The sequence below is a fragment of the Crinia signifera genome, chromosome 5, assembly GCF_055691185.1.
Source record: "Crinia signifera chromosome 5, ASM5569118v1, whole genome shotgun sequence".
Classification (NCBI taxonomy): Eukaryota; Metazoa; Chordata; class Amphibia; order Anura; family Myobatrachidae; genus Crinia; species Crinia signifera.
Window position 1 is genome coordinate 36,152,502 of NC_139221.1, and position 12,532 is coordinate 36,165,033.

Here is a 12,532-nt window from a genome sequence, read left to right on the forward strand (position 1 = left end):
CACACCACCCCATGGTTGCTGACTCAACCCTCTCCATCAGGGAGAAAATGCTCTGTTCCTGGGCTTCCCTGGTAATGTATGATTGCCATCACCTGTGGGGAGCTAGGTAATTGATAAGAAAGGTGTTTCACCACAGGTGATGGCAATCATACATTACCAGGGAAGCCCAGGAACAGAGCATTTTCTCCCTGAAGGAAAGGTCAGGTAGGCAATGTGCGCAATGCATTCAACAGAAGGCTGACAGCACTCAATCATGTGAGTTGTAACATTTTTATTGGTGTTTTTAATGCTGGAAACAGAGGGTGGAAGGGGTAATTGCGTCCAATGGCGATGGGGGGGGGGGGAGCAGGTGTAATTGCCTTCAATGGCGATGGGGAGCAGGTGTAATTGCCCCCAATGGGTGTGAATTGTCTGAGCTGGTGTGTGTCCTTGTGTTAGGTTAATGCTGCTTTAGATGTTACCATCCATTGTGGGCAGATGGAACTACTGAGGGGCATTTGGTGTAATTGCATTCTGAGGTCAGCTGTGACTGCGTGGTGAGGATATTAGCACTGGGAAAGGCCAGAGGCCGCTGTGGTAGACTGGAGGATGTCTATATAGTTATTAACCTTAGGTCAGGCATGGCTATTGCCTTCTAGCTGTTGTGGAACTACACGTCTGAGCATGCATTACCACAGTATTGCTATGGAAATGCATGCTGGGATGTGTATTTTCCCAACAGCTGGAGGGCTATAGTTGTCCATGCCTGCCTAAGGTGCAGCTGTGGGAATTACCAGATCTCCCAGTGTGGGATTTAGACGGATCCTATGGAACCCGTCTGATACCCACACCAGGGGACCCGGTTATTCCCCACAGTCACACCTAATACTCTCCGGTCTACCACAGGGCTTCTAGACCCCCAGGACAACCACGTAATCCCAGCTGAGCTCTACTAGCCCCTCAGTATAAGATGGTAATATGGCTCCACAATGTATACAAGGCAGCTAACACAGATGTTCTAGAAAGACACACACCAGCGCAGAGATTCACACCCATCTTCTTCCTGAGGGTCTTATGTCAGGACCACATATCGATTACGACGCCAAACTTCCAGTGTCACGTCCCTATAAAGAGAAGAGAAGCTTGTAAGTGACATTGTTAAAGCGAGTCATGTACACAATACAAACCATTTAGAAGGCCACAGATATATACGTTATGGAGAGTGACAGGCTGGATCTGATTGGACCATGGGCATTCTGCATCATCCTCCATTCCTCATGATGTAGTCGTGTCACCTCCACTGTGTACTCATGTCTGATGGATGTGTTCACATGAGGATATTCGCATGATGATGCGCTGCAGTGAGGTCTATATGATTCATGGGAATAAGAATACATCAGTCACTCCTAAGTGTACATCTTACAGACGCCATTACTGTCCTGTACATATGAATATCACTTACATCTTGTACGCATTCTGGCGGCGGCTCTGTGGTACAGGGAAGACAATGTAATAGGTTTCGTTAGAACAACAGAGTGTAATCACTAATAAATGTTATAGGGCTATTACATTTCATTCAGAGTATAATACATTGTGCGCTTACCACAGCGTCTATCTCCTCCTGCTCTGCTAGACAGAGCAGCACTGAAGATGCCCATACACGGTGCAATCGTATGTGATTCGCTACATCAGCCCGCGCTCTGAAATATATGTGATGCGATCTAGTACACAAGGTACGGCCTGCACATACTATTTGTACTTTGTGCATCGCATCACAAGCCGCAGTGACCGCGGTGCAGTTTGTGCTACATGTGATGGTTCTGAACTAAAAAGTTCAAAACGCATGCAATCATTGCACCGTGTATGGGCACCTTAACAGGGGGTACTCCCAACTGCCCCCCACCCCACTGTAGGACACTGCTGGCCCCGACTGGGATGCTGGACCGTTCAAAAATCAGGACAGTTGGAAGTTATGTTCCGCATGGGTGGGATCTTACTGGCTGGGATGTATTACTAAGAGCCTGCCCCTGTGATGGCTGCCGGGGGTGCTGCACATGGGTGGTCATCCAGATCGCACATACACAGCGGCTGCTTCTGGGGACGGTTCCCATTGTAGTCCAGAGTGGAAGCCGCAGGGTCTAATATTGATTTACATCCCGGATATTGATAAATCGAGCATCATCGCCCATAGGAACCTATGGGGGGGATGTGGCTGAGAGAGGCATCATACATACAGGGAATACTTGATATTTGCAGTTTACCGCAATGCAATGATAAATGGGCCCCAGACACAGCACTTCCTATGGGACGCTATTACCCTCCTATTTTGGCATCCCCTGTCTGGAGTATACGGAATGCAGCCGATGTGTTGCCTAGAAGCCACCCTGTCCCTAGCGCATAGTACCTGGCATATATGGACCTAAACCCCACCCTAGGATTTAGGTCTTGCAACTAAGCCCCACCTCCCACCAGATTTACACCACGCCTCCAGGTGACATCAGCTTTCAATCACAAAGACGGCAGGGAGGAGAGGCTACATTGGCAGTACATAACATAGTCCCTCATATTCCATAGACTGAGATGTTTTATTCACCCACCTCTGCCCAGTCAAGATATTCATCCACATCTTGGATGGTCTTCTCTAGTCCTGTAAGTAAAATGCAAATAACAGTCACACTGGTGTCCTGGGTTCTGTGTCATTACAACAGGCCCGTGATATTTAGCAAAAAAAAAAAGTATTGTGTTAATTGGGGTGGGACAGGTATATGGGGGCCCCGGTCTTGTACAGATGAGACCGGTATATTGGGGGTTGTACTAATGGGACAGGCATTTGGGGGGTTGTACAAAAAAACATAAATAAATGGATGGGTGCAACGCTAAGATTTGACTAGAGAGATCAATTACAAAAAAATATATAAAATTGTGTAATAAAATTATATAATTGATATATGTTAACTGTATACATTAAATAAATGTAGCATGGGATATGTAAACAAACAATTTAATAAAAATTCATGGTGACAATACTTGGATTGAGTATATAACATATAATAAAATAGGTTCCGATAGCAGCAAATATTGGCAATCTCTCACCCAATGGTTTAGATCAGTGGTAGCCAACCCTAGCCCTCGAGAGCTACCAACAGTTCACATTTTCCAGACAACCTAGCTGCTGCACAGCTGCACTCATAAATCACTGACACATTTTAAAAGATACACAGATGGAGCTAATTAGCTCACTTGTGATTCTGGGCCTTATTTTGGTTCACTCTTTCTGACAAAATCCTTCTTAGATGGACAAAACCATGTGCACTGCAGGGGAGCATATGCAAAATGTGCAGAGAGAGTTAGATTTGGGTGGGGTTTTATTTCAAAGTGAGATCTATATTGAAGTGTAAAAATAAAGCAGCCAGTATTTACCCTGCACAGAAACAAAATTACTCACCCAAATCTAATTCTCTCTGCACATGTTACATCTGCCCCCCTGCAGTGCACATGGTTTTGTCCATCTAAGAAATATTTTGTCAGAAAGAGTGAACCAAAATAAGGCCCTCTGTGAGGAGACCTGCAAAACATGCACTGTTGGTAGCTCTCGAGGACTAGGGTTGGCTACCCCAGGTTTAGACCATGAGCAGATAGTCCCGTTCCTATTTATGACCTTATTGGGGAAATTCAGCAGTCCAAACGTCTTGTACTGGTGGGACAGGTATATGGGGGGGTTGTACTGGTGGGACAGATATATGGGGGGGGTTGTACTGGTGGGACAAGTATATGGGGGATTGTACCAATGGGACAGATATATGGGGGGTTGTACTTGTGTGGGTGTGTTTTATTGATGTGACAGATATATGTGTGTGTTGTACTTGTGTGGCAGGTATAGCTGAGGGTTGTACTGATAGGACAGGTATACGGGGGTGCAGGACCGGTGCTAGGTTGTTCGGCACCCTCCTGCAAACTATAAATTTGCGCCCTCCCATACTTTAGAAAGAGACAGCAAGTAATGAATGTGGATGCTGAAAAAAAAAAGCTATATAATGCCTGTAGTGCCACATCATGTGCCCAGTAGCATCAATGTAGTAACTATACATTTTGGTGCCCTGTGCCAGAAAAGGAATTAGGTCCCTGTACCTCCCGCCACCCACACATACATACACACACACACTGAATACAGGGAGAGTGCACACTGTGCCACTTATGCACTTTGTTCCAGCTAGAGCTCCTTATGCACGCTGCGCCAGGTAGAGACTTTTATACCCCTTTTCCACTAGCAACCTGGGTCGGACCCGGTAATTTGTACCCGGATCGATACCGGGTTGGACCTGGGTTTAAGACACATTTCCACTACAGTGCTACCCGGTAAATTGCTGGATCAGCCCCGTTTACACTTAACCCAGGTAAAGCCTGTTTTTTCCTACAGATTACATAATAAAAGGCCTTTTTAAAGGGCTTTACCAAAGGGGAGGTCATAAAACAGGGCCACCATTACCCAAAAGGGCCACCATTAAACACAACATTTTCTGATTAAAGAATAGACCAGAAATATTTATTTGAAAAAAATGTTGCCTTTATTTTAGTCCCAAATATTCAATATGAAACCTGTGTCTTCACACACGATACGTAAAACTTTTGTGAAAACTGTTGTTTACAGTATACCTGAGCCATTTGTGTACCTAGACATGTAAAAAGTGCACATAAACATATACAAAATTCACATAACAATGCCCCAGAAGCTCCAGTCAGCTCTGTTTTTCAAATATACCGGGTTGGGAGCGTTTCCACTAACCCTGAACCCAGGTGCAAACCGGGTGCTACCCTGATCATTACCTGGGTAGGATTGCAGGGGAATCCAAACCGGGTTATTTGACAGGGAGCATTTCCACTAGCAGAAAAACCCGGGTAGATGCGCGTCCCCGTGGAGATTACTGGGTTATTTCTGCTAGTGGAAAAGGGGTATAATGCTGCTTTCCCACTGCCTACCCGGGTAAAGACCCGTTTTTTTTAAACGTGTCTTTACCCGGGTAATAGCCACAAAGACCCTTTCCCACTGCAGCTTTTAAACGTTAAAATAACGTTTAAAAGCAGTTTTTGTCCCATTCACACTTACCCGTGTAAACCACAAAGCAACACGTTTAAACTCTCTAGTAAACCTTGCCTGTCATTAAAAACATCACATGCACCAATCATGTTCTTAACCTTTATTATTATTTCTAAATACCGTTTAAAACCCTTTCCCATTGCCAAAAAAACGGCTCTTACACGGTAAAAACACTGCTTTTTACCCGGTTAACAAATACCGGTATTTGTTACCCGTGTAAAGCAACCTGGAGCTTTCCCACTGCAGCTCTAGCCGTTTAAAAAGGCTAAAAAAACGGCATTTTACCGTGTAAAGCCTGCAGTGGAAAAGGGGCATTAGACACGCTGTGCCAGGTAGAGCCCTTTGACACCCTGCACTCGATAGAACTTCTATAGAAATACAACACCAGCACTAAGCACACCATAATGCCCATTACACTTTATGCCGCACATCGTAATGCCCATGACACATTGGGGGAAATTTACTAATATGAAAAACCTAGTTTTTCGTATTAGTATTTTCCCTACGACTGCATACGACTGTTTCAGTTGTTGCTTTGGTGGTTTACATGCTTGTTGCCAGGGGAGTTACATTCCTGGGGATGCAGATGCACAGCATGCCAGTGCTCCTGGAATCAGCACTTTCTGGTAGCGCTAGGCACCCTGACAGAGGCGCAGGAGGCACTCAAGCGCTTCAATATGTACATACAGGGCATACACGCACACATACCATATATATATACACACACAGGGCATGCACGCACACACACAATATGTACACACAGGGCATACACGCACATATACCATATATATACACACACAGGGCATGCACGCGCACACAATATGTACACACAAGGCACACATACATTTACACATGGTGTGCACTCATACTGTACATACACACAGGCTATACAAGCACACACACCATACATACACACAGAGCATACATGCCTGCCTACCTACCATACACACACACAGGGCAAACACACATGTACCATACACACACACACACACATGTGGCATATACAGTAGGCAAACATACACACAGTATATTTATAAACATACACAAGCTATAGACACATACACAGCAAACTGTATATATATATAATATATATATATATATATATATACATATAGAGAAACCGCACACAAAGAACTTTGTTCCCAATGGTGGGTGCCTGATCATATAAGAAATATCATAGGTATATTCTCACACTAGGTGAAAAAATGTTCAGCACACCAGTTTTATGAAAATATGAAAAAAGCTTTTATAAGCAAAGAAGTTGAAAAAATAGCACATGGCAACATACTGAGTTATAACATTTTCTGAAAAGTGGGAAGGTTACTTATCATGGTCCAAGTGCATCAATGAAACTGCATATTCTATAGGACACCCATCACCACTTCCAAGCAGGATACCCGACAGCCTGTTTCGGTGGTGCTACCACCTTCTTCAAGGGTACAAAGCAAACTGATATTGTTGCCATTTAAATAGTGCAGGAAGTGGCGCCAAAATCCCCCAAACAAACCTCACCTGTTAGTTCAAACACCTGGGTAGATCAGCGTCATAGAGCACTGCTGGAACGCAGGAAGTATATCGTGGAACGCATATCCGCTTCCGGTTCCAGTAATACGATAAACCAGCCAAGAATTAACATATATGTATACCGAGCGCAGCGGCACATATACATATATGTTAATTCTTGGCTGGTTTATCGTATTACTGGAACCGGAAGCGGATATGCGTTCCACGATATACTTCCTGCGTTCCAGCAGTGCTCTATGACGCTGATCTACCCAGGTGTTTGAACTAACAGGTGAGGTTTGTTTGGGGGATTTTGGCGCCACTTCCTGCACTATTTAAATGGCAACAATATCAGTTTGCTTTGTACCCTTGAAGAAGGTGGTAGCACCACCGAAACAGGCTGTCGGGTATCCTGCTTGGAAGTGGTGATGGGTGTCCTATAGAATATGCAGTTTCATTGATGCACTTGGACCATGATAAGTAACCTTCCCACTTTTCAGAAAATGTTATAACTCAGTATGTTGCCATGTGCTATTTTTTCAACTTCTTTGCTTATAAAAGCTTTTTTCATATTTTCATAAAACTGGTGTGCTGAACATTTTTTCACCTAGTGTGAGAATATACCTATATATATATATATATATACAGTACAGTCATACACACAGCTTACTTGTTATTAGAGCAAATAAACGACACAAGCAATCATAAAAAATGCCCTGCACCTGCACAGATATCATAATGCTCCCTGGGCCAGCCAGTATACAGTTATTTAAGGTGCCCCCACTCCCAACCCCCGCCACCCACATCAAGGGTCACACACCTGAATAGTCAACAGCCCCATGTGCTGTGGTCACTGTCTCACAGAGTAGAAGGAAGTGGAACTGCCGAAGAGTAGAGGACTCAAAGCTGTGCACTGCAGCGCCACCTACATGCATCTCTACACAGCCTCCCTGCTCTCCTTTCAGCTCCGCTGGCTCGATTGATTGACGGGCGGGCAAAGTGGTAGGGGTGAGTGCGGCGAGGAGAGAGGAGTCGGAGGACGGAGGGAGCCGTACTGCTTCACTATACCCGTTCCAGCCACCGGCGCTGCAGGTTGCCTTGTAGATTGTCAGGTCAGGCAGGCTAGGCGCAGCGTCAGCAGCAGGATAGCAAAGGCAAGGAGAGCGCCTTTGCATGCATCCTCTGCTGAGCGGGTAGCGCCGGCCCTGCAGGGGTGGTGTATTGATGGGACAGGTGTATAAGGGTGCTGTGTTGATGTGACAGGTGTATAAGGGTGCTGTGTTGATGCGACAGGTGTATAAAGGTGCTGTGTTGATGCGACAGGTGGATAAAGGACGCACAGCAACTGTTTGTCTTTTATATACCACCAAATGATGAATAATCTATATGAGATAGGAAATTTTAACAGGGAATCCCCCCCCCCCCCCCTGTAGGCTGCACCCCCAGAACCTATGCCACCTTAGGGGACTAATTCAAGTTGGATTGATACATAGAGAAACGAGGGGACTGTGAGCAAAACGCTGCAGCCTATAAGGGGAGAATAATTGGCCCTGTGATATTGCAAATGAATCAATAATCGCTGCACATGCTCAGTCATTCGATAATCGCTCAGTTTGTGAGAACTCCAATTAGTGATCCTTGCAGAGTTCGATCCCATATTCTGTATGGGCACATGACCAGGGAGAGCGAATCCTTTGTTATTAAGAGGGTTCATATAATATCACAGGTTTATCTACGTCACTTACCGCGCAGAACCTTGGCCATCTTGTTTCTTCTTCGCGGCATATCCATTTTTAGGACCTTCAAATCTGGTTAATTGAGAGAGCGCAAAATGAAGCATAAAAACTAATTATCCAAATGATTTTGTTATAATGTTTTATTAAACACAACATTCATTCAATAATATATTATCAAGAAAACATGACCTTACAATATTCTGCAGTGCACAATTAGCTTAAATTTCCCATAACCCAATATACAGTATGTATCTGGAGAATGCTAGTCCCAGATTATTTACCCACAATCCCTTATTTGGATTTTATATCCCAGAGGGGAAAAGGGAGAAAGGCTGTCACCACAAATCAAAAGATATCCCGAGGATATAGAAATAAGTATATCCTTTAACGCGGCCAAACAGTTCTTATAGTGAGCTATTCCGGAATGCTGTTGGTAGATGAATAATTGAACTGTTTTCCCCGGGCACCTCCGCCTGGAGGGAGCAAATCAAGCTGTGAGTGTAGAAGCCGGGGTAAAGTTCGGGTATTACCTGCTGCTCGGCACAACGATAAGGTGTAATGTATCCCGTGCTCAGGAGATGGCTCCTCCGGCTGCTCCTCGTGGGTCCCGGCTGAGTGGATATAGCTGTATACCGCTCTTTACCTCCAAACCGGAGGGAGTCCCACTTGCTCTGGAGCTGCAGGCACTGGATGTTACAGATTCTGCTGTTAGTGGCGGGTCCGCTCGCCGACAGCAGGAAACACACCGCAGATCTTTAGATCAGCCACGTCTTGGTGCGCTGACAGTTATAATTGTGTTCTAGCCACAGATCAGATGATGGGCTTCAGACACCAGAAGATATTGACCTGTTGACTGCATAATAAAGTAATAAAATATGACACAAATACATATTAATACATATGGTGGAGAAATTCATACATTTTTCAACCAATTTATCGGCCAAATCAGAGGAAAACAGGCCAAATTGGACAGAAAATGTAGGAATTGTCACTTACTGTAAGAAGGTAGGTCTGCTCAGTCAGCTGCTTTGTGTGGCAATGACCTGTTAGAACCTGCATGCAGTAGTGATTGTGATGCAGCTATGACATCGCAATGCACTGCTGGCAGTAGCCAGACTCCTGGAATAGGATAACAGGGGACTTCAGATTTATGTGGAAATGTTTCAAACTTTGGAGACACATAAAGTGCACAGTAATAAAATAACTGCCAATGAGCTCCTAACTGTCATTGCCATGTTACAGGCTTGGTTTAAACCACTTTGAGCCTGACTCATACCTGACCACAGACTAGGGTTACCAACTCATCCCTTTAATCTGGGACACATATTAATTACACAGGTTCTGTGGCAGTTTAAAGCCAGCCACAGAACCTGTTTACTTAATACGTGTCCTGGATTAAAGGGATGAGTTGGTAACCCTACCGCAGACATACCTCCCAACATGACCCATACCAGGAGGGACAAAATGCTCTGCTCCTGGACTTCCTTGCCAGGGTCAGTTGCAGAGGTGGGACTGCACCACTGTCCAAAATGTAAATAGGGGAGCCACACCTGTCAGTGAGTCTTGGACTGTGGTGTTTGGGGTGGCAGTTGGTGGGGCTCCCCTAACTGAATTTTGGACTATGCTGCAGCCCTGCAACTCTGCAACTGTCACTAGCATGGAAGTCCAGGACTTCCTGGAATGGGCCATGTTGGGAGGTATGCGCAGATATTTGCCGGCATGCAGAGTCCTGATTATTGGGTAAGTCCGTTCTACACGCATAGAAATGGCTTTTCTAATCTCACCTGCGTTCCTCTGCACTGCTGCCTGATTATATCTTATATTATAGCCCAGAACTGTCAATCTGTGAGTGTGTGTATAATGCTGGGCGGGGTCATAGGTCATACACACATTCACAGAATGACCCAGGGCAGAGCAGGGACATACACCAGGGCCCAACACACAGGCTTACAAACATCAATTTGCACACCCCACATACATTACCTCCGGCAGAGAAGCAGGGACGCTGTGCGACGTCACCTAATGGAGGCGTGGCGTACAGTCGTACATGACGCCTGTGACTCCGCCCACTCCTGGGCTAAGGGGAAGGAGATGGTTATACAGTCAGCACTGCACCAGCTAGGGGGTGACAGAGGATGCATATTACCCCACACAAGTGCTGCCCCTCACCCTGCCATACACCTCACTCCCAGCCGCAGGCCAGGAGAGGTTAATGTGTCTGATCGGTTGGCCCCGTGCCTGACATGCCTGGAAGCGTGGGGCGGGGACAGAGGAACTTCCAAGTCCTCCTCACCCCCCAAAATCCCGGAACTGCCACCACCATCCTTTTCCCGCACGCAGCCCAGCACCTCAGAGAGGACGGAGTGCAGGAGCCGGGGGCCGAGCTGCTCTATTCACGGAGACCCCCATTGTAGCGGCAGACCATCACTGCCCCATACCTCCCAACATGACCCATTCCAGGAGGGACAACATGCTCTTCTTCTGGACTTTCCTCTTAATGTATGATTGCCATCACCTATTTTTGAACAGGATAACTAATAAGAAAGGTGCTGCACCACGGGTGATGGCAATCCTAAATTAACAGAAAAGTCCAGAAACAGAGCATTGTGTCCCTCCTGGAGAGGGTCATGTTGGGAGGTATGCTGCCCTGCGGTTGTCTGGGTAATGCGTGGAGGTGGGGGGCAGGGAACGGAGGAACTTCTACTTCCTCCTCATCCCCAAAATCACGAAGCTGCCACTGTCATCCTCCATCCCACCATCGGCCTAATTCAATTGGGACAACACCAGGAAGCATCTATAGGAACGGACACTGAGACTTATCCTTGGGTGACTATCTTGGCTCTGCCTTTATCAACTTCATATCAGCCACTTTATGTCTATATGATTTATTTTAAAGTGTATTTTAATAAATGTAATTTTTTATCTTCACCTGTTGCATGTCAATAGATAAAAGCGCGGTTTCACATCCCCTTCTTTCTCATACTTTTGTTTGGGCTTGACTCCCTTACCCAAGAAACCGCAGCTCTAGCAGAACAACCCGTTTATAGGCGCCCTCACGGGACACCTAGTGCCCCACCCATTTCTGTCAGAGGAGGGGGGGGGGTTGTGAGTACCTTGAACCTGTACCTGTCGGGTTGAACCTGATGCACCACATGTTTATTTCTAATGCTGACTAGGGATGTCCATCAACCATCGATGATTTGAAATCATTGATGGTTTATGGCCGATGTTGAGTACTTTTGCCATCGATGTGGGAGAACCAGACGGTTTCCCTACATCGATGGCAAAGTTCCGCCCCCGAGATCCTATTGGCCCACGGGCCATTCAGTCATATATAATGGAAGGCCATCGATAGCTAAAACTATCGATGGTTATCCATCAAATAGTTTACTGCTATCGATGGTTGGGTGCAGAAATACTATCGATGGCAAACACCGATGGCCATTTCTAATGTATAAATGGGAGTGTCAGTGCATGTATGTATGAGTGGGAGTGTCAGTGCATGTATGTATAAATAGGAGCATCAGTGCATGTATGTATAAATGGGAGCATCAGTGCATGTATGTATAAATGGGAGCATCAGTGCATGTATGTATAAATGGGAGCATCTGTGCATGTATGTATAAATGGGAGCGTCAGTGCATGTATGTATAAATGGGAGCGTCAGTGCATGTATGTATAAATGGGAGCGTCAGTGCATGTATGTATAAATAGGAGCATCAGTGCATGTATGTATAAATGGGAGCGTCAGTGCATGTATGTATAAATAGGAGCATCAGTGCATGTATGTATAAATGGGAGCGTCAGTGCATGTATGTATAAATGGGAGCATCAGTGCATGTATGTATAAAAGGGAATGTCGGTGCATGTATGTATAAATGGGAGCGTCAGTGCATGTATGTATAAATGGGAGCGTCAGTGCATGTATGTATAAATGGGAGCGTCAGTTCATGTATGTATAAATGGGAGCGTCAGTTCATGTATGTATAAATGGGAGCGTCAGTGCATGTATGTATAAATGGGAGCGTCAGTTCATGTATGTATAAATGGGAGCGTCAGTGCATGTATGTATAAATGGGAGCGTCAGTGCATGTATGTATAAATGGGAGCGTCAGTGCATGTATGTATGAATGGGAGCGTCAGTGCATGTATGTATGAATGGGAGCGTCTGTGCATGTATGTATAAATGGGAGCATCAGTGCATGTATGTATAAATGGG

The 12,532-nt window shown here is 45.5% G+C and overlaps 1 protein-coding gene across 1 annotated transcript; it reads right to left on the reverse strand.

Moving 5' to 3' along the window:
* Nucleotides 1–256: 256 nt before the first annotated feature.
* Nucleotides 257–9,385, reverse strand: LOC146079422 (uncharacterized). The gene is made up of 7 exons (XM_083186208.1): nt 9,310–9,385; nt 8,844–9,166; nt 8,323–8,385; nt 2,577–2,626; nt 1,442–1,467; nt 1,192–1,347; nt 257–1,103 (listed from the first exon to the last, which is right to left on the reverse strand). The coding sequence occupies exons 3-7, from the start codon at nt 8,366–8,368 to the stop codon at nt 1,052–1,054; spliced, it is 330 nt and encodes a 109-aa protein (XP_083042334.1). The 5' UTR covers nt 8,369–8,385; nt 8,844–9,166; nt 9,310–9,385; the 3' UTR covers nt 257–1,051.
* Nucleotides 9,386–12,532: the final 3,147 nt, after the last annotated feature.

Excerpts from the sequence above, each read along its gene's own strand:
- LOC146079422 (XM_083186208.1), bottom strand. The coding sequence starts at position 8,368 with ATGGATATGCCGCGAAGAAGAAACAAGATGGCCAAGGTTCTGCGCG. Across the intron at positions 1,468-2,576 it reads AATATCTTGACTGGGCAGAG|AGCCGCCGCCAGAATGCGTA; the intron begins GTGGGTGAATAA and ends CCTGTACCACAG. Across the intron at positions 1,348-1,441 it reads CGCCAGAATGCGTACAAGAT|ACCTCACTGCAGCGCATCAT; the intron begins GTAAGTGATATT and ends TGAATCATATAG.